Below are 22,158 nucleotides of genomic sequence, written 5' to 3' on the forward strand. Positions count from 1 at the left end.
TCCGTTTTAAGTTTATATTTTTTATGGGCTATAGTTTTTGATCATTTAAAATTTTATTTCTGCCGAGATGGCAATTTTGGATCGTTTTAACTAATATCGAGCTCTGTTTCTGACCTGAATTTAAACCATGAATTCAATCCAAAATCATATGGAAACTACTAGACCGATACTTTTATATTTAAAAAACCTGGCATAAGACGTTTTGCTTTTTTGGCTTCAGCATAATTTGTAAAATTCCATCGACTCTACAACTCTGGTTTATTTGTTAGATCTTTTTCATCTTTTCCAATTCCTAAAATAGAATTACAGCAACTTGAATAGCCCACTTGAAAAGGCTAAAACATATTTATGTTCTAAATACCGGAAACAATCACCCCAGGTATCACCAGCTTTTGATAGCATAAACATTTTTGACATATCGGGCACATCCGAGTAGTTATTAAAAATCCTAAAATGTTGATTTATTCATTCCCAATCTTTTCCATTATTGTCAGTTTGTAAAAAAAAACAGCTAAAAAGTCTCAACTAATCTAAGTTAAGTAGCTGTTGCATATATTTGAAATTCTGGAAGAATTTGCAGATTCCTTGGTTTTTGGCAGACCAAGTACATGAGCATGAGAGTGCAAGTGTGCATAGTTGATTTTCTCTTCCATTTCTTTGTTGGCAGCGGATGTTGATTGGATGGATCTGACGTCATATTTTTGTCGAATAGAAATAAAAAATGACATTAACATGCCTGCGTTAGATAGATACATTCTGGACAGTATTTCCATGTTCAGGTGTTTTTGACGCTGATTTGTAATAAATAATTGGGTTTTACAGCATCAGCATGATGGGGGTAATGCTATTATTTGTTTCTCTTGACGATACTTAGCGGGTGTTCATTATCTGAACATCTGGTGGCCACCAATAAAACTTTCTAGAAAAATATTGGCTACGAAAAATATTCCGTCTTTTTCAATAGAAATTTCCGTCCTTAGCTGAGTAACCAAGGTGAAATTTTGTTTTGAAAAAGCAGATTGAAGAAGAAGCTTCATTTCTTGCTTATTTTTGCCAAGATCTGTTTTTGCTAAAATATTTGGCAAATGGCAAAATATTTGTGCAATGGCTTGGTTTTGTTTAATAGACCCGTAAAGCGTCTAAAAATATGTATAGAGATGGATAAAGATAAATAAGGCTGCATTTTTAAATTCAAGATTCTCAAGAACGTGATAAAAATAAACGGATTCAAAATTAATATTCTGGGCATGCCGTCGCTGTCACGTCTATAGGCGATACCTGACGTTTACACACTTGCTAAGACCCGTGCTAAAACCCGTTTGCTAAGACGTTCTCAAAAGGAGAATCGGCAGGACAATGTAGATCGAGAGGATCAAGGTGTGATTGAACATGTGTTATCCCGCTGATCCTCCCTTTTAGAATGTTTTTGGTAAATGTTTTGTGTACTTATCTCAGAAGTAGTAAAATATGAGATACAACCTTTAGTTGTGACGTTCATGATGTGTAGAGAATTGGCATCATCAGTAAGAGGAGAATAATAACAAGTCTAGTGAACTAGTACTGGAGTTGTAATTAACAAGGCCAGTAACCAGCTTGCTCATGAATGCTCATAAAAAGGGGAACTAAGTAATCCCAAAAATCATACATTTTGCCTTGCGTCACTCTTTTGTTTCAAATACATTATAAATAGTGGTATAGGTGGGAAGGGATCCCAGATTTCATATATTATGAAATATTTCATATTCTTTGAATATGAAATTTTATGAAATTGAATATTCATATTCTTTGATTCTGATATATTTCATATATCAGAATAAGTCTGAAGAAGTCTCACTTCGAAACGTCAGTAAGCTTCCGATATTTCAATAGAAACTTTCTTGCTTCTTTGTGCCAGGCCATCCCTTAATTTATTATTACTAATTTCTTACAGTAGGAATATATTTCTACAAAATGATCATTTAAATATAATATTTAAATTTGTCGAATGTTTCTAGTTGTGATATACTAGCCATTTGCAAAATATTATATCCCTTTTAAAAGTGTTTTTTCGATACCACCTTGGTAACAAGTGTCCTTGAATGGCATCTCATAAATCATGAAGACAATTTTAAATGCTTGCTAGTTTAGTTAAATTATGTCGCACATGGCATTTTTGCTTACTAATTCTAGTTTTTATTTTTGTTTACTTTTAATTGTCTTTATTAAGTTCAATTGTATGCAGGGGGTTTTCTTGAAAGCCTTGGAGTATTGTCCTAATTGACTGTAGACTTTATGGGTGACGCATGAAATTAAAAGAAAAGCCAAAAAATAAAACGGTGCCAATCATAGGTGCACATGTATGGTGGATGAATGATTTTTTTTTTTTTGGAAATAGTGATTTTTTGGCGGATTATTGCTTTCGATCAATCTTTGATTCTCCGACGATTGGATCTTCAAGCCCAATTATCCGGTTCTTGCCGGTCGTAAGTTGTCTAAAAACTGGAAAGCTTTGGTTTGTCTTTTAGAGGGGTATGTACGAGGGGTGTTTCAAAAAGTTCGTAGAACTGCATAAAAAACTTTATTTCATAAAAACAAAACCATCACTACTTTTCAATATGGTCTCCTCTAACTTCAACGCACTTAGACCACCGATGCTCAAGTGCCGTAATTCCAGCATGGATGAAGTCTTGTGACTGGGAATTGAACCACTGATCCACGCCGGATATCAGCTCCTCATCGTCACCAAAACACTTTCTGCGAAGGTTGGACTTCATGGCACGAAACAGGTGGAAGTCGCTTGGGGCCAGATCCGGACTGTACGGTGGGTGTGCCAACTGTTTGAAGCCTATCTGATTGATTGTGGCTTGTGCCACGCGGCTCTTGTGCACCGGTGTAATGTCATGAAGAAGGAGAACGCCACGAGTCAGCATTCCTCGCCTCTTCGTCTTGATTGTCTGGCGCAGATTAACCATCAGATCCGAGTAATAGGCACCAGTGATGGTAGACCTTCTGGGCAAGTAGTCGATTAGCAGGAGACCTTTTGAATTCCAGAAGACTGATGCCATCACCTTGCCTGCAGAGGACTGGGTCCGAAACTTCCTTGGAGGTGGCGAGTCACTGTGTTTCCACTGCTTGGAGGTGATCTTGCTCTCAGGGTCCCAGTGGTGTACCCAGGTCTCGTCTCCAGTCACAAGTCGCAAATGGAAGTCTTCTGGGTCTCCTGTAGAGCTCGAGAAGTTGTGAACTGAGCTGCATCCGCTGCTGTCGATCTTGCACTTGAAGATTTAGAGGCACCCATATGGCAGACACTTTGGAGAGATGAAGATGGTCGTGAAGAATGTTGAAAACGCTCCCTTCAGAAGTGCCAACTTCGGTTGCAACTTTTGACCTTTAAACGACGATCAGCCATGACAAGGTCTTCCACACGCCGGATGACCTCCGGGGTCGTCACTTCCAAAGGTCGACCGGACTTTGGGTGGTCTTCCAGGGATTGACGGCTCCGCTTGAACTCTGCGGCCCATTTGGCGACCGTGGAATACTTCGGAGCATCTTGCTGGTACACCTTGGCCAAGCGATCTGTGATTTCTCTAGCCGAAGAACCTTCTTTGACAAGGAATTTGATCACTGCTCTGTGCTCGATCAGTGACGAATCCATTTCTACAGTGATTCAATGACTTTGGGGTCTTCTTATATCTGAAAGGACAAAGCAAAATCAACAGTTTTCAGGCTGTGAATATCATTTACCTAGATAAGAATGCATGCAGGGTTAGAACTTATTTCGTCATTTCTAAGTGTTCCGTTCTACGAACTTATTGAACGTCCCTCGTATTCCCTTCCTGTTCCTCCTCCAGGGACGACGTAATTGACCTGTCGAAAGGTATTTGAAATTAAAAAAAAATTATTGACAATATTATACTGTAAAAAGCGTGTTTTTACTTTGCTTAAGTTTTCGTCTATTGCTTGATAAAAGATCTAAAGCCGAACTGGCCCACTGTGACTAAACCAAAGAAGTTAATTTGAAAAATCGGGTCTACGGCCAGTAGAAAGACAAAAGAAGAAACGTATATTTCGTCTGTACCACAACAAGGCGTCTTTAACGTTGAAAAAGGGAAATAATTTAAATAAAGCAACGTAAAAAAGGGAAAAATCTAAAATAACTAACATCACTGTTACTAATGGCAAATGTTTTGGTCTTGCTATGAGTAGCTTATTGACTGTGCATTGGTTAATTTGGATTTTCACATGAGCATGTTATACTCTGCTTCCTTGGTTTTGACTCGCAGTAGTCATTGTAATAGCGGTTGTGTTTTTTCTTTGTATTATCTTTTTATTTTCGGGCTCTTGTAAATGGAATGTTGTTGGAATTAGGAAGTTGCATAAGCCTCTGAAAATCCTATCTTTCTGTTCCATTTGCCCAAAGTACTTGCTCCTTGTGTTTCTAGCAGATCTGAGAACTTCCGTGCCGAGGTCAGTGAAGGGTCAATGAAAACACCTCAGAAAACTATCATTCACATGTCTAATCAATCGAAATTACTTGCCCCATGAGTTGTGAGCTGATTGATTAAAATAAACCTGTATACCTTTCTATCGAAAGTTGACGATCGGAAGTTGTATTAGAAGAGCCTTGAGCCAACTTGACGCCTCCAAATGTACAAATTGAAAGTCATTCCATTTTATGATACAAAGGATTCTACCTGCCTACCGTTCTGCTGCAAAGTTGTCAGCAGGGAATACTAAGTGCAGCTTTGACTTAGTTCGTATTTTACCCCCAGTTAGGACTTAGCTTGTTGTTGCACCCTGTCGGGATTTAACTCAGTTGTGGTCTCGCAGTGAAACTTTGTGGCTTGAGTTTCAACTAAAGTTTGGTAATTCCACCCATAACAATTATACATCATCTTGACTCTAAAATAGGACTTGGCTTGCATTTGCATTGATTCAAACTCTTGCACCATGTTTCCGTCTCCAAATTTGTGTCCTTCTTTTATAGAGTCTATTTAAATTTCTGTTTAAACAAGGTGCTTCATGCATACTTTTCTTCTAAAAAGCTGGAAGCAGAAGTGTAGGTGGTGTTGGAGGAACCATGGGCCGAATTTTTGCCTTCAATTATACAGATCCAACTTTCTTGTTTGATTCCGGTCTTAATAAAGTGTAACAGGCTCACCTTTACACTAAATTCTATGTTTGAAGAGTGTACCATTTGCATACCTTGGGCGCTTGCCAACGGGGCTGCGTGGGTTGTTCTCTCCTCCCCGACTGGACAAATTTTTCCAACTTCCAGCCATTGTTATTGTAACGACAAATTTGGAATTATGGTCCGATTCTGTGGGGGTTCAGGTTGTGGCTCAGGACGAAAAAGTTTAACGAGGAGGAATGGTTGACTTCCGATCGGCGTTGAACCTTAGAAAGGGCACTAAAAGCTTCAGTTTCCGACTGCTTGAGCCTCCTCCCAAGGTTCTACGGCCATCCATTCAATACGAACCGGCTGGGAAAAATAGTTTCAGCACTTGTTAATTCAATGTTATTGCATTGACTCTGGTTTTTGCCACATTGCAAACCTATAACAGCCTTCAAACTTTACATTTTTTTTTCTTCAAAATGGAATGGGAGAACATCCGAAAGCACAACTTTTGAAAAGTGTTTCCTTTTTATTATGGAATAAGATTGCACTGACCTGCTAAAAAGTTGAACTACTTAGACTTGCAATGTTCAAAATTGATATTTTCTAATTTTGTTCAGGATGAAGTGGGAAAACACGTGCAAAAGCGAAAGCAAAAAAAGAAGAAACTTTAGCTTTAGATATATTTCATTTTACCTGGAATAAAAATAATCAAGTGGTGTTTTCTTTCTGTTGGGGAGGGGGGTGGCAACTGCTAAAATGTTTCTTTTGTGTGGAAGGATGCAGTACTACGCTGCTAAATTTTAAACTATTCTCTGCTTATTTTTAAAGTGACTATTTCCTGATATCACGATTTGAAATTTCTGCATTTTTACGATTGATTTGATACCATCTCTATGATAAGTGAATGCTGATTTAAAGTAATTGCTCTTTTTTTATCGTTTAGGACGGGTTTACTCCCTTAGCTGTTGCTTTGCAACAAGGACACGATCGAGTTGTCGCAGTTCTTTTGGAGAACGACGCACGAGGAAAAGTTCGACTGCCGGCCCTTCATATTGCGGCAAAGAAAGACGATTGCAAAGCTGCTGCATTGCTCCTTCAAGTAAGTGCCATTTACACGGAGGAACGGCGTAACATTTTTTTCAACTCGAGAACTAAAAAATGATTCTCCAGAATCTTTCTCTAACGTAATTTTTATGCTTAAGTAAAAATCACAATCAGATTTTTTTTATCAACGTTGATTCTAATTTGTTTAAATATTTGAGATGTTTTCTTAACAAACTCAAAAAAATGATTGTGGGGCAAAAACTTTAAATACTTTTGAAAACGTATTGAATTCTGAAATTTAGCATAAAAAGTTGGACAGAAAAGTTTCTCTGGCAGTAAAAACTCGTATGAAGCCAGAAACTCAGAAACTGCAAATTGTTCTTTCACATTTTGCGCTAAAACTGTGAGTGATGGTCGAATTCGAATTGCAAATATTGAGTTAGCTTGCAAATTATAATTGGAGTCACCAAAGAGCTTCCTAGAGCCAAAAACGCGTTAGCAGGTGCTATAAGTGCTATTGATGGGTGGCTTCAACCGCTGAACGGATTTTTCAAGATTGTCCAGAGATGAAAGTACGTATATGTACTATTAGTCAAACAGTTCGTGGTAACGAACTGTAAGTAAGGAGCGACCCGGCTCAATAGTGACCGAAACTCTAAAAAACGGAATATTGATACCAATAGATACATCAAAAGAATGAGATTTTTATGCTGATTTCAAATATATTAGTTTCATGAAGTTTAGTCTTACCCATCCAAACTTACGTGCCTGAGAAAATTTGCCCTATTTTCGAAAAAAGGGGAAACAACCCCAAAAAGTCATAGAACATTGATGCAAATAACAGATTCAGATTCAGCGTATCCAAGAACCCTACTATAGTAGTTTCAAGCTCCTATCTGCAAAAATGTGGCATTTTGTATTTTTTGCCAGAAGAAGATCACGGATGCGTGTTTATTTGTTTTTTTTTTTTTTTTTTTTCCAGGGATCATCGCATTGATCCGGCGGTACTAGGATATCGTGAGAATGTTCATTCAAACAAAAATTCAAAGTTCTCTCCTCAACGCCTCGCTCATTACGATAAATTTTTTATTTTTTAAAAAAATAAAGTTGTAAGACAGAGTCAAACTTTAGCGTAAAGAGCGAGGCGTCTAGGAGGGGACAACCCCTTTCATATACGGAATAATTTCTGTTCGTTTTAAGTTTTAATGTCGCTTCTTACTTTCAGTTAAAAAATTTGTTTTTTTTTATTTAATTATTACGCAAAATTAGGCCTCAATGTTTGCAGTGGTGTGTGGTTTATCCGGGGATACTCGTAGATAATACAATAATTCCTGAATACATATAAATTCGTTAATGAAGAACAAAAGATCCGTCTCGTTGGTAATCGGCGGGATGATGTAGCAGTATAATGCTTCGTGGCACCGGTATTATGCCTTAGGGATACATTTGTTTCTTTAGTAGTTCTATAGACACAAAAAGTATAGGGTAAATTACCCAGTATTAGGACGGCAAATCACTACTTCAACAATTACCATTTTAAAATCTCTATTATATACCCAAAAAGTGGGTTTTTTCACCAGATTTGTCAAAATCTTCTCAATAAGTATGAGTTTACCTTGGATATTTTTACCATATACAACAGTCACAATCTCAAATATATTGATAGATAACGGTGGAGTATAATCTTGGAACGCATCTAAAGCTTGAACCTAATTTTGGAAAATGATCCAATTTTGGACACGGGATCTTAAAGTTTGAACAAAATATCCAAATCACAGACACAGTAAATCTTGGACAGATTTAATCTAAGACTGTGTTGTGAACAGAATTGTTTTATTTCAGCTAGATTGTATGGGTAACTTGTGTTTTAGTTCAAATATGGAAAACTCAGAAGTTTTTCAAGATTGTTGTCAGCCAATCGCAATTAGCCTAGTCCTAACTATCAGCCAATTCCAACTATCTAAACCAATGTACTTAATGTCCAAGATTAGGAGCTTGTTGTCTATGTTTAAAAAATACAGTTTTTAATCAGGATATCTGTCTGAGATAAGCACTGTCTGAGTACTGAGGGGTCTTACCCTGTATATGTTGGTTATCTTTCTGCTGCAAAGTTGCCAAAATTAGCCTAGTCCTAAGTATCACCCAATTCCAGCTATCTAAACCAATGTTCTTAATGTCCAAGATTAGGAGCTTGTTGTCTATGTTTAAAAAAGACAGTTTTTAATCAGGATATCTGTCTGAGATAAGCACTGTCTGAGTACTGAGGGGTCTTACCCTGTATATGTTGGTTATCTTTGACAACGCTAGGCATACAGCTTTTCTTCGAATCTTGTAATTTGGCCTTATACTGAAGCTGAAGCGTTTTAAAATCAATTTCTTCTTCTCCTAGTTCTTGCCAAAATAAAAAGAAAAGAAGGAGAAAGAAGCCCCTCACTATACGACATAAATTTGAGAGACATTCAGGGACTTTTGAGTTTGGCGTTTGATATCTTACTAATTAATGTGGTAAAACACTAGGGATAAAGCAAAAGGAAATCAGTGATCAACAATATCCTTAGAAATGTAATTAGAGTTCCTCATAAGTAAAAATAATGGGCCAATTAGTGGGAGCACAGTTGAGGAAATGAAGACATTTGATGGTTGATAATTCCCCAATACAAATAAATTCCTTAGTGAAGAATAAAAGGCCAGTCTCGTTGATGATCAGGCTGCATAATTTTCATCTTGATAGGCGACCGATGGCGTTATCATTGAGAATCCTATAATTATCCAGTTGTTATCATCAGATTGTTGTTCAGGATCCCTAATCGGCCAGCTTACTGTCAAGTGAAACAAAAGGCTACTCATAGGACACTTGAGCACATTATGAGGTAGGAATGGTAGCCTCAAAGACGGCATGACCGGAGGCAAATCTCGTCATATTGGTGAATCTTCGGGTATTATGAAATGGAGAGGGGCTAAGAGCGCGCCCTGAACTTAGAGAGGGCTAAGAGCGCGCAATCTTCGCTTCGGATCCTTAGCTATTTTTTAGAAATATGTAAAGGAGCTAAAATAGAGAGGGATAAGGAAACGTGAAATTCGTAACTAACACAAGGAAATGAAAATAAAAGCTTGCTTCTAAAGCCAAAAGTCAAGTCTAACATGAACAAAAAATTATGTCATTCTTAAAGTCAGTTTAGACTAAACTTCGTAGTATTAGAATCTGAAGCTGAAGCTGCTTCTACATAAGAGAAAAAGTGACTTTGCAGCTATTAACCCCTTAAAAGGAATTTTTTGTTCTAAATCTTGTGCTTTGAGAATGTAAGCTCTTTATTGTGCGAAAAGAACTACGAAATTGCTAAGTAGAATCACAAATAACAGACTTGGCAGGATCAGTAGTTCAAATAAAATAATACAGAATGATTAAATGCTCACCGATATCGTGAAAGGATTTGGAAGCACGGATTCACTTGGAATCTTGGAATTACAAAACAAACAAATGGCTCTATTTAGCAATATAACGTGTAAAGGCACACCCGACTGTAGCAAAGAAGCTATAGAGAATGAAAGAAAAGTGTGGAATGTCTTAAGTATCCTAAATTTCTAGATAATATTTTTGTGGTAGTATATCGTGCAAAAGACAGAGAAAAAACATATTATAAAAAACATAGCACCTTTTTCATCTGATTATCTGAATGTTAAACAAGCAATCAGATCTTCAGTATTTCGATTGAGCTGGTAAAGTATATTTTAATCAAAACAAAGAATCTTAAAGAAAATTTGGCTTATTTTCGAAAAAAGGGGAAAAGACCCCCTAAAAGCTATAGAACCTTAATGAAAATCGCACCATCATATTCAGCTTATCAGAGAACCCTACTATAAAGGTTTCAAGCTCCTATCTACAAAAATGTGGAATTTTCCAATTTTTTTTGCCAGAAGAAAGATCACGGATGCGTGTTAATTTTTTTTCCCCATGGGTAATCGTATTGACCCAGTGGTACTAGAATATCGTAGGAGGGCTCATTGGAACGAAATTAAAAGTTCTAGTGCCCTTTTTAAGTCACAAAAAAATGGAGGGCAACTAGGCCCCCTCCCACGCTCATTTTTTCCCAAAGTCACCCGATCAAAATTTTGAGATAGCCATTTTGTTTAGTATGGCCGAAAATGTGATAACTATGTCTTTTAGGATGACTTAATCCCCCGAAGACCCGGGGGAGGGCTGAAAGTTATGAACTTTACCCAATGTTAACATATAGTATTGGTTATTGGGAAGTAGGCTATACAGACGTTTTCAGGGGAATTTTCTTCTGGTAGTGGGGGGTGGGGGTGGGTCGGGGTTTATGTGGGAGGATCTTTCCATGAAGGACGTTTTCATGGGGGAAGGGACATTGCTATGAAGGGGGCGCCGGACTCCCCTGCATTATTTAAAAAAAAAATCAGAAATTAAAGACAAAAAACAAGTTTTTCAACTGAAAGTAAGGAGCAACATCAAAACTTAAAACGAACAGAAAATATTAGTTATATGGCTGGGTTCACCCCCTAGTCAATACCTCGCTCTTTAACCTAAACATTTTTTAGTACTTTCATAAGAGCTATTTATTCTAATTAATGGCCTTTGTGATTAAGGGGTCATTTTTAAAGAATTGGAACAAAATTCGAACTTCAGTTAAAAGAGCAAGGTATTGACTAGGGGGCAAACTCCCTAATATACGTATTAAAAATATATGAAAATAGAATGTTCGATACCTAAGTTAATTCGTAAGTTACGTATATTTATTACTAATAAAAACGTTCGTAAATAAATTTACACAATAAAAAACTTTAGCGTATAGAGCGAGGCGCCGAGGAGGGGACAGCCCCTTTCATATACGGAATAATTCCTGTTCGTTTTAAGTTTTAATGTCGCTCCTTACTTTCAGTTAAAAAAAACTTATTTTTTTTATTTAATACTTATAAGGATTGTAGGACTAATTGCATACAATACATTTTTTGGGATTAGTAGTCTGAAATACTAATGTACTATAGATCATATCCCTGAAAGACAATATCTCGACACCAATTTATCGTTTAACAAGGCCATTTCCAGGATGTCTATTCATTGGAGGGGGGATTGGGTACAAATAAACTTTAAAAACGCATCAAAAATTTGTTTATATGCATTTTGTTATGTTTTTAGGAGTTGGACAAACTTTTCGGGGGGAAGGATCAAACCCCCTAACCCTTCTTCTGTATACGGCCTTGACGTGTAAGGGTGGACTAGACTAAATCAAAGAAGCTGGAGAGAATTTTGGGAATGGAAGACTTATCGGAAAGGATAATGAATATCCTAGATTAAATTTAAATACACTATTAGTATAAATTTCAAATTTCTTAAACTACCCGGATGCATGGTGAGAGGCGCAGAGCCATGTACAGCTTGCGACGCCTGTGACTACCTTCTTCGAGTTTTGTTATTAAATGGGATTGTCCAATGCTTGAAATTTTGTGAAATTGGTAACATCGTTTTTTTATAGACCTTATCATACAAGCAACTAGAAAAATTATTTTGCACTGGTAAACAAAAAGATTACAATCAATGATAAAACTGAGGCTCCCTTTCTTTTCAAAAATATCATTTTAATTGACTTTTGGGTTGTTTTGTTAGAGATGACTGGATTAGAAATCATAAATTTAAATTTCAAAAAAAAAATTCACTAGAAATTCACTTTTTGATTGACGATTTGGAAATATAAATCCAGGTTACATAGTATAGATGAAAAATCCCAAGAGTTTGGGAAATCTTTCAGTTTTACTGCTACTGGTACTACTAACAAATTCTTGTAGCACCAAACTGCCCAAGGCCAATGTCACTCATAGCTTATATATAATCTCCACCAAACTCCAAGTCCTCAGCTACCCCCCCCCGCGGATTTGATGATTCAAATTTTAACGAAGTTGCTTATTCCATGTTCTTAGGATAATCCTATTTGATTGGTAAATTTTAGGTCGATTTTAAATAAAGCATGGGTTTCTTTTCATGAATGGGGTCGATTAACTTCGTCAAAAAAAGAAAAAAAAATTAAGGTCGAAAAAAAAAATCGAAAATAAATTCAATTCATAAATCGAGCTTGCATATTATGAATTGAATAACCTTAGAATTAATCAAATTTCCCAGAATTCACTTATGAAAGTCCATTTTGGTGCATTAAAGCATGTTTTTTTTCAATCAATCACTTACATTATAAACTAAGTGACGGGGGCCTTTACAGGGCTCTATTCTGGGAAGGGCCCGGCGAGTTATGCCTTAGACTTAAAATCTCGTTAAAAGCTAAAAAAATTGAATATATCCAGAAAATGGCATAAAAATAAGGCCTGTCAGCAGTATTCCCCTATTGCCATCAATTCCCCTCTGCAATTAATCGATTTTCCGTCATAACTTTGCGGAATATGGTTCTCATATGTAGCACTCCATATCCATCAACACGCTCGAATTGTCATTTACACCTATTGAGGAACTATGCCTACCAGTCAATACGACATCTGCCAAAAGATAACACCAAAGAAAATAATTATGGCAAGCTTTCGAAAGTTGACCAGTCAAATATGTTTTTATTTGTTTTGATCAAAGACTTTTCATTCTAGTAATGTTAGAAAGAAAATTGCCCACCAGTTAGGTCTGTATTATGAAGTCTGTATCTTGTTAGTTGAACCATTGACATTTTGTAAGTGTTTTCTTATGTTGTTGGAAGTACCGCTTCATCTCAATCAAAACACTCGAAATGCCGTATTGTTGCTATTCAAGAACCGTGCTTAGACGTCAACGGAGCAGGAGCTAACAATAAAGATTGTGGTCAACAATATAAACTTTTCCTGAATTTTTTTCTTTTTTTTTTTAATTGGAGACATCATTTAGATGTCTGTATAAACTGTTCATTCTTCAGTAATATTTCATTTGATTTACATTTAGCTGCATACTGGTTCAAAGTTGTAGGAAAGCTCAACCACTATCAAATTGCTTGACTTGCAGGGCCGGATTTAAAGCTTTGGCGCTTCTAGGCCCAAGCGTTTTTGCGAGATTATCGGGAAAATCCCCGAAGATTTTGGGATAGTGGAAGCACTAAACAGAACGCAACTGATGAGCCAAAAGTAATGAAAGAGAACGGTGATACCGAACTCTCAACTGCCATTCTTGGGAGACTGTTGTTTCAAAATCACTTTTTTTGTGAATAGGCAGCGCGGCGGTGAACTGTACCTGGCACTTTGAGGATAAATCACATCAGTCCAGTTTTTCTTAAGAAAAAAAAATGACTCAGTGATTATTTATTGCGCCCCCTGGCATTGTGTGCCCTTATGCCCGGGCCTAGTGGGCCAGCTGCTGAAAAGAACTGTATAAATCAGTTAAATGTAGTAGTGGACTAGTCCTCAATTCTTTTCTCTGATATATTAAATAAAAAAAAAAAAAACAGTTTTTTTTAACTGAAAGTAAGGAGTGACATTAAAACCTAAAACGAACAGAAAATTATTCCGTATATAAAAGGGACTGTCCTCTCCTCAACGCCTCGCCCTTTACGCTAAAGTTGGACTCTGTCTCACAACTTTATTTTTTAAAACAATAAAAACTCGATCAATTTATTAACTGAAAAAATATAAGTTAACATGCTAAAGTATAGTCCCCTTTGAGGATCCATGGACGGGAAATACATCAAAGGACGATATACATTGCTGGGTTTTAATTTAACATTTGAAGGAAAAAACGTCATGATTGCCTTTGGTGTTCGTAAATAGGCTAGACTTTGCTTACTCTGCTTATCGTTGAGTGTGTGTTTAAGTGTTGATTTACCAAGATTTCCTTCTTCTTTTTTTCTTTGTATTAATTCGTGTCTTTAAATCTTGGTACAGCGGGGGATGAAATACATTGCTGGATTTTGGATATACTACTATACCAATTATTTGAAGGAAAGCACGTTCATGGTCTGTTTATTTTTGTTATTTTCTAGAATTTCGTGAGCTTGCTCATCGTTAAGTACGTTTTAGTTTAATTTACTAAAATTTCTTTTTTTGATAGGGGGGGGGGGCAATATTGCATAATTTTGGGATAGTTTCTTTGAGAAGATAGACAGTTCAGAGTTAATCATGGGCAATGAGACTAAATCCTAAAACCATGCCTGAGTATTTCATGTTCTCAAGTTTGCCTCACCAACTCAGCTGTCAAAACACTAGCAATGCAATTTTACTACTATTCAGGAACTTTTCTTACCTGTCTTTTGAACAGATGCCAACAATAAACAAAGGTTAGATAAATAATCCAAATTTAATCATGTAATATTTTTTTTTCATTCACCCATGTCAAAACAATGCCATCCTAGTATTTTGAAAGTAAAGTGAAGGTACAGAATACATGATGTTAGCAAGTATGCTTACGAAGTCGTAAATTTAGTTTTACTAAATTGCCACAATACTAAAATACTAAATACTAAATTGCCACAATACTAAAATAGCCACAAATAGTAGTATTTAAAAAGCAGAATAGGTATTTAGTAAATAATAATTTTTTTTTTTGGCGGTTTAATGAGAATGTGTAGTGCGCCTGACTAGTAGATGCATGACGGGTATAAAACTATTGATTTATTTGCTATGAATCGGTGCGACTCAAAAGCAAAAGAGTGATTTGGTTTGTTAAATCGTTTATTTATTCTTGTTTAACGGGCTACGTTAGTACAGCAAAATTTGTAAATACTTGGCGGGTGTGACTCATGCTTTCATTTAACAGCCATTTTTTGGGATAAGGTGAAGCCTTGAAAAGTATAGCCTAGTCAGCTAAAAGTACCGAGGAGAGTGATAATGAAATTTGATTGTTTGAAATAGTTAATTTGGGACTTACAACTATGTATATATCTTACAGTTTTAAGGAAAAATCAAGAAATACATTTTTTAATGGAAAAAGAACACCATATCCAGTTATGTAATATTTGGTAGTAGCCGGTATCAAATTTGAAAGAAACAGACGTGCGTGAAAAATAAGCAAAGAATAGGCCTAAGATGGATTAAATAAAAAAAAAAGTTTTTTTTCAACTAAAATGAGGAACATCATTAAAAGTCAAATCGAACAGAAATTATTCCGCACATGAAGGGGTTACCCCGCCTCAATACCTTGCTCTTCACGCTAAAGTTTTTAGCACTTAAAAAAAAAGCTTCCTATTTTAATTAAACGGTCCTTCTATTTCAGGAGTCGTTCTTAAAAATTGGAATAAATAGTCAAACTTTATCGTAAAGAACAAGATATTGAGGAGGGGGACAACCCCTTCATATACTGAATAATTTCTGTTCGGTTTGAGTTTTAATGTTGCTCAATACTTTCAGTTGAAAAAAGCTTTCTTTTTTTTAAATTTTAATTCTGATCGTTTTGCAAATAATGCCGGTAAATCTGGCTCACTCCATGAAAAATTCCCTCCTCTTAAGGGAGACTCCTCCATGCAAAGTTCTTCCCACGCAAAGTACCCCCTTAAAATCCTCTCCTGACAATTCCATCCTCGCTGAAAATCCCCCTTTCTCCGTAAAATTTCTTGCGGATGATTCGGCCTGAAAAATTCTCCTTAGCATACTTTCATTTGAAAAACCCTTGAATTTCTAATCGTTTTTCCGATCACTCCCAAAATTTCCCCTTCCGTGGAAATTTTTTCCTGGAAATCCAAGCTCGCTGAAAAATTTCCCTGGACAATTAACCCGGAACATTTTTACGTGCAAAATTGAATTGGCAAAGAGAAAAAAAAAATTATATAGAAATTCTGTCAAATACCCCCAGTGTAAAATTTCCCATGGAAAGTTCGTCCCTGGAAATTTCCCTCCCCACGGAAAATTCTCCTCATGAAAACCCACTCCAAGCAAAAATCCACCCTCTGAAAAATGTCTGTATACTTCCCCATAACTAATATTATCTGATAACAATGGATACATTTCATAACTTCCCTTTCCCCACGGGCTTTGGGGTTTGTGTTACCCCTAAAGGCATAGCTATTGGGTCTTTCAATTATGCTGAACAAAATGGCTATCTCAAAATTTTGGTCAGACGACTTTGGGGAAAAAGGGGCATGGGAGGGGGCTAGTTGCTCTCCAATCTTTTTGGTCAATTAAAAGGGGCATCAGAACTTTTCATTTCCGTTTGAATGCACCCTCTCCCGATCTTCTATTACCATTATTTCGATACGATCACTCCTGGAAAAAATAAATAAATAAACACGCATCCGTGATCTTTCTTCTGGCAAAAAATGCAAAATTCTACATTTCTGTATACAGGATCTTGAAACTTCTCTGACACGCTGAATCTGATGGTGTGATTTTCATTAGGATTCCTTGACTTTTAGCAGTGTTTCCCCCCCCTTTTCGAAAATCAGGCAAATTTTCTCAGGCTCGTAGCTTTTGATGGGTGACACTAAACTTAATGAATCTTATATATCTGGAATTAGCATAATAAGCCGAGTCATTTGATCATTTGAGTCATTTGATGTGATTGGTATCAAATTCCGTTTTTTAGAGTTTCGGTTACTATTTCGTCGAGTCACTCCTTACTTACAGTTGCTTACCCCAGACTGTTTGATACAGGGGCCGAAGCCGCTTTTTTCTACGCCTTTGGCAAGTTGCAAAGTTTATTAGGTTTCCTTAGCTGCACAGAAATATGACAAGCTTAATTTTTACCTTCTTATAAGTATGGTGAGTATTGTAAAACTCATCATACGATCGTACAATCGTAAAACTATGGGAAGAAACGCTATACGTCTATAAAAATTAAATCGTTGTATTTTTTTTTAATACTGCTACTAAACGCATAAAACATACGTGTAAATGAGGAGGCGGGCTGGTGAAAACTAAAATGATAAAAGAAGAACTAAAAGAGGAAAGAGAGACCATAGATAAACGCAAGTAATGCACAATTGAATGTATCCAAAATTAGTTCATGTTATAAATATTGGCGAACATAATAAGTGCCTTCATAAAATACTGAAACAAAGAAGAGACAGTCTAGTTCATTAAGAAATGACTATAAAAGTCTTTTTTGGTAGTTATTCAAGGATATATTAAAAATCGAAGGCTTGTTTCTCCAGTTCTTGAACACCTACACAAAGAATGTCCAAATTGCTATATGGGCTCTGGCTTACGGATATTTGCCAAAATGTTTTTATGTTCAAAGTACTGGATCGTGTTCTAGACTCTTCGCTTTCGTATTACTGTTATATGGGATATATGGCTTCCATCTCTATGCTTTTCATGAATTTTTTTTATTGATTTCTAAGTTTCGTCTATAATATTTTCTAGTAGTTTCTTTTTTCTGCATGTATTTTGCGTGACAAACTATATTTTGAGCTAATTAGAAGCTACAGTGGGGATGTTCATAATAATGTGAAGTATTTGCAGGAAGCCCATCCTATTAGTCAGTGATAAAAACAGCAAAAAGCTGATTGCTATAATTATTGCTACGATTGAAATCTCATGGTGGTTGGACTTGCAAAATTAATTTTGCAGAAATTAAAAAGATTTTTTTTTAATTTTATTCTGTCATCCAAAATCACTAGAAGTGGCAACGTTGCATTATTTGTAAAATGACGTAATTTTTCAAATTTCGAAAATTGTTTGTTCAGTTTCCATTTTACAGAACTTTATTGTCATCAATTTTATTATTCTTAATACCTCTCTCTAATTGTTTTCTTAAATAATGTTATTTACTCTATTTAATTTCTTTTTGTGTGTCTTATCGATTCATTTCTGATTGATTTCCTGTTTATAGCGGGCTTTAAATTAGGATGATTATTCCTTTGTAAATCGCTTGCTGTTTGATGTAAAAGGGAAGGAAGAGTATTGATCTTTGATTTTTCAGAACGACCATAATCCTGATGTCACGTCTAAAAGTGGGTTCACTCCATTGCATATCGCAGCTCACTATGGAAACGAAAATATTGCCAATTTGCTCATACAGCGGAACGCTGATGTTAATTATCCAGCTAAGGTATTGGATTTGTCTGTTTCTCTGAAAGAAGGGGAAGATATACAGGGACATAAGGGTACTCACTAAAAATGTTTTAGGGGGTTAGCCTGCAAAGGAATTCCCAGAAGGGTGCGGATCATAATTGATATTTTTTTGCGTGGATTTTTCCATTTAATTTTGTATTTATCAAAGCTTTTTTGTGCATTTTCGGTTTTCTAAGGTGGGCAGAGGGGGAGATGGTATATTTTATGTTCTCTCACATGTGTCTGTCCTTGCATGAATCAATAAATCTGTTTAAGTAATTAGATTAGAATTATTATTAAATTAGAATTTTCTAATATAAAGGATAACCCTGAATAAGCCATTAAGCGAACAGAAATTAAATCAAACGTTTGCGGAAAATCAGAAAATAAACCAAAATTAACATTAAACAAAGTAGTTTTGTTTTTCAAATGAATGTAAAGAGCAACGTTAAAACCTTAAAAGGAACATAAGTTAATCTGTTGATGAAGATACCTGCTGCCCCCTCCCCATTAACCAAATTCCTTCCCATTTCCACCAAAGTGTGACTTTTTTTTATCTTAATATTTAGTAATATTTCAATAACAAAAAGTTTAACTTTATTAAACAAAGTTGTTTAACAAATATTAACTAAGTTGTATAGAAAGTTTGCATTAAACAGTAGGCCTACAACTTTTTGGAGGATGAGGAGGGGGTGGTAGCCCCTTTCGTATTTAGGATAATTTAAGTTTGTTTTACGTTTTAACTTTTGGCACCACTCTTTAATTATAAATATATATATATATATATATATATATATATATATATATATATATATATATATATATATATATATATATATATATATATATATATATATATATATATATATATATATATATATATATATATATATATATATATATATATATATATATATATATATATATATATATATATATATATATATATATATATATATATATATATATATATATATATATATATATATATTTATATGCTTTATATATATATTTTTATTTTTATATATATTTATATGCTTTATATATATTTTTTTATTATAATCAATGAGCTATTTTCAGCTGAATCTGAGCAAAAAGCAGAAAACTAAACAAAGCAAAAAGTGGCTAAAATGGCTTCAAGAACGAAACAAAGAGATAAAAGAGAGGTGTAAAATTAGTAGAATTAGTGGGAATGATATAAAAATGGGGCACTTCTGAAGTTTTGCTCCCCAGGAAAATGTTACCGACGGTAAAACAGTTGGAAAAAAAGGAACAAGTAAGTCACGATATTTTTTGTTTATGTTCAAAAAAGTATTCAGGGGTGAAGATAAAATTTTGAAAGCTAAAGTGACTAAAAATTAAGGAAATTTAAAGTTCCTACGAAAAATAAAAAAGAGTATAAGACTAAAACGACACAAGCCGAAAAGAAATGCAGTAAAATGAAAATCACAACAGCGAATAAGAAAAGCTCCTCTCACCAGAGAGGAGCTATGGAGAATTATGGCTCACCAGAGAAAAGCTATGGAGAATTATGGCTGAAGACGGTACGCCACAAGATATCATTGAGATACTCCGAAGTGCGTATAAGGACACTGAGACTTGCATCCGTGTTTCTGACAATTACACCCCTAAGTTTCCCGTCGAGTTTGAGGTAAAACAGGGATACCCTCTTTTGCCTATATTATTCAAGTACGCGATAGACTGAATCATGAATAATGCAATGAGAAACCATAGCGGAATAGTGTTCGGACAAATAGCTGGTTTCCTCCAGTCCCTGACAGATTTGGACTTCACAGACGACGTTGCTGAGCTCAAAACCACCGCCAATAGCTTGCAAGACATGATCGACGATACCTCTGAGGTCTCAAAGCGCACCGGACTTACCATCAGTGGTGCAAAGACTAAAGTACTGGCTCTCAACCAACCCGCTCCTTGCCAGGTTACATTTCATGGTGAGCTAATAGAAAACGTCGAGGAATTCAAGTATCTTGGCTCTATCATAACATCAGATGGCAGAGCTGAAAGGGATATCTCTGCCCGCATAGCAAAAGCCTGGGGAGTCTTTACTAGTCCGAAAAAAGCACTATGACTAGAAGGGAGATCTCAACCAAAACAAAAGTCAGAATCTATGTTGCAACTGTTCGAGCAGTACTACTTTATGCTTGCGAGACGTGGCCGATCAAGGCTGAAGACGCGAGAGCTTTGGATATGTTCGAGCACCGCTGCCTTCGTTATATCCTCTGCATTAAAGGACAGGATTTCAAATAGTGAAGTAAAGACTCGCTGTGGCCAATCAGAAGAGCTATCGCCTATCATTAAAAAACATCATCTGAAGTTTGTTCGACATACATTGTGCACTCGTAAAGGCACGACACGTCGAGATTTCCTTGTCTGCAAACCAGCCTTCTCCTCGAAACGTGAACCAGGAGGACAAAGAAAGAACCTTTGGCAAAAATTCAAGGAGGACCTGGAACCGTGGGGAGGATTTAGGAGACACTGTTGGAGATGGGACAAAGACTGGCTGAAGATCGCCGGAGAAGCTGCAGCCGACAGGTCCAAGTGGTCGCCGGAAGTCATTCCAAGATCCTTTGGTACCGGGCAGGACAGTTCATCGTCTGGTTCCCGCCGAAAGCAAAGTAAGTAAGTAAGAATAAGAAAAGTACTGTTCAATATGTGAAAGCTGATAATGAAAAAGAAAACGGTTATTGTATAATTTTGACTTTATAGTTTTTTCATTGTTTTTATCAGCTTTCATTCATTTTATCTTTTCGGCTTGTTTCATTCTGATTTTCTGTTTGCTTAGTTTCTGTACCTCTTTATTTAGTGAATGAGCGTTTTTTCATTCATTTTTGTCATTTTTGTTGTATTCTTAAAGTTTCGGTTTTGCGTTCTTTTTACTTCTCGCTTTGTTTACCTGTCTTTATGGGTTTTTGTTTTGGTTGCTTTGAAGACGCCTTGTTTATTTATAAATGTGAAATATTTGCAATTTACTTCATTTTTCCTTACTTTACTGGCCCGAGCGACCTGTTATCATTCGTAGTTGGTCAATTAAAAAAAAGAAGTTTATTTTACGTTGACGTATCCCCTATTTAATTTCTACCGACACAAAGAGGATATGCAGCACATCTTACTAACCTAATTTTTACAAACCTAAATTTTATAGAAGGAATAAAAAACAAACTATGAGAGTAACTAAAATTCAGATACAGTCAAGCGTTAGATATTTTGGACCCTGAACATTTAGTTAATGTTTTCCTGATTTTAAATTCGGTTGACGGTAGAAAACCTGTTTCCATTGCTCGTATAAAATGTCAACTTTCTCTGTCAACAATCCCGCTGGACGATTTTGAAGATGACTTTTCTGTTCTCTTTGCCTAGGAACTGCGTGTGTCAATCTATTTTACAGGATATCTTTATTAACTTCAAGCACCACTGTTTTTGCTCTCAAATTTAAAGGTGTCAATTGCCACCTTAGATCTATCGGTGTTTTCTTCGAGTCAGTGCCAACATTGTTCATGGAATTATTAGATTTAGATCTATTGTTTTGTCTTGCCTATTTTTGGCGCACGAAAGATTTAGTGCGATGTCTTTGCCAATATAAGATGTAATGAAGACTTTATTAACAGCCTTACGGGAGGCTCCACCACTTACTCTCTGTCCCTCCTATAGCTTATAAGGAATGGTTAGGTAGCCACACGTCTCGGAAAATCTGAAACATCCTTGGGTTTAAGGGTCTTGTCCTGGTCTCGTGTAAAGTTGTCAAAATTTCCCAAATTTTCTTGCGTTTAAAAAAGGAAAAAAAAATGTGCGACTTCACAGAGACTGTAAATTACATTTCCTGTTTTATTAAAAACAGGAGAGTTTTCTGCTGCTTGTTATATTCCTAAACTTATCCTCCAAAAAGCATGTTGGAACTATAATGGTTTTTAGCAGAGTTTAAGAAGAAAAATAACTATATTTTACTATTTTTTTCTACATTTGAATATTTTTTTTCACTTTTTGTGAGGAAAGTTATTCTGATTGAAATTACTTTCAATTATGACAAAATATAGATGTAT

General features: G+C 35.8%; 1 protein-coding gene across 9 annotated transcripts in view; it reads left to right on the top strand.

Annotated features, from left to right (window-relative positions):
* LOC148952344 (uncharacterized) overlaps window positions 1–22,158 on the top strand; it is a 363,983-nt gene that overhangs the window by 107,348 nt on the left and 234,477 nt on the right. For all 9 annotated transcript variants that reach the window (XM_089089795.1, XM_089089796.1, XM_089089797.1 and 6 more), the window contains 2 exons: window positions 6,042–6,197; window positions 17,970–18,098. In XM_089089795.1, coding sequence (XP_088945921.1) covers window positions 6,042–6,197; window positions 17,970–18,098 — 285 coding nt within the window. The remainder of the gene's footprint in view (window positions 1–6,041; window positions 6,198–17,969; window positions 18,099–22,158) is intronic.

The sequence above is a fragment of the Artemia sp. Qi Xiang Cuo genome, chromosome 5 (assembly GCF_049724085.1).
Source record: "Artemia sp. Qi Xiang Cuo chromosome 5, ASM4972408v1, whole genome shotgun sequence".
Lineage (NCBI taxonomy): Eukaryota > Metazoa > Arthropoda > Branchiopoda > Anostraca > Artemiidae > Artemia > Artemia sp. Qi Xiang Cuo.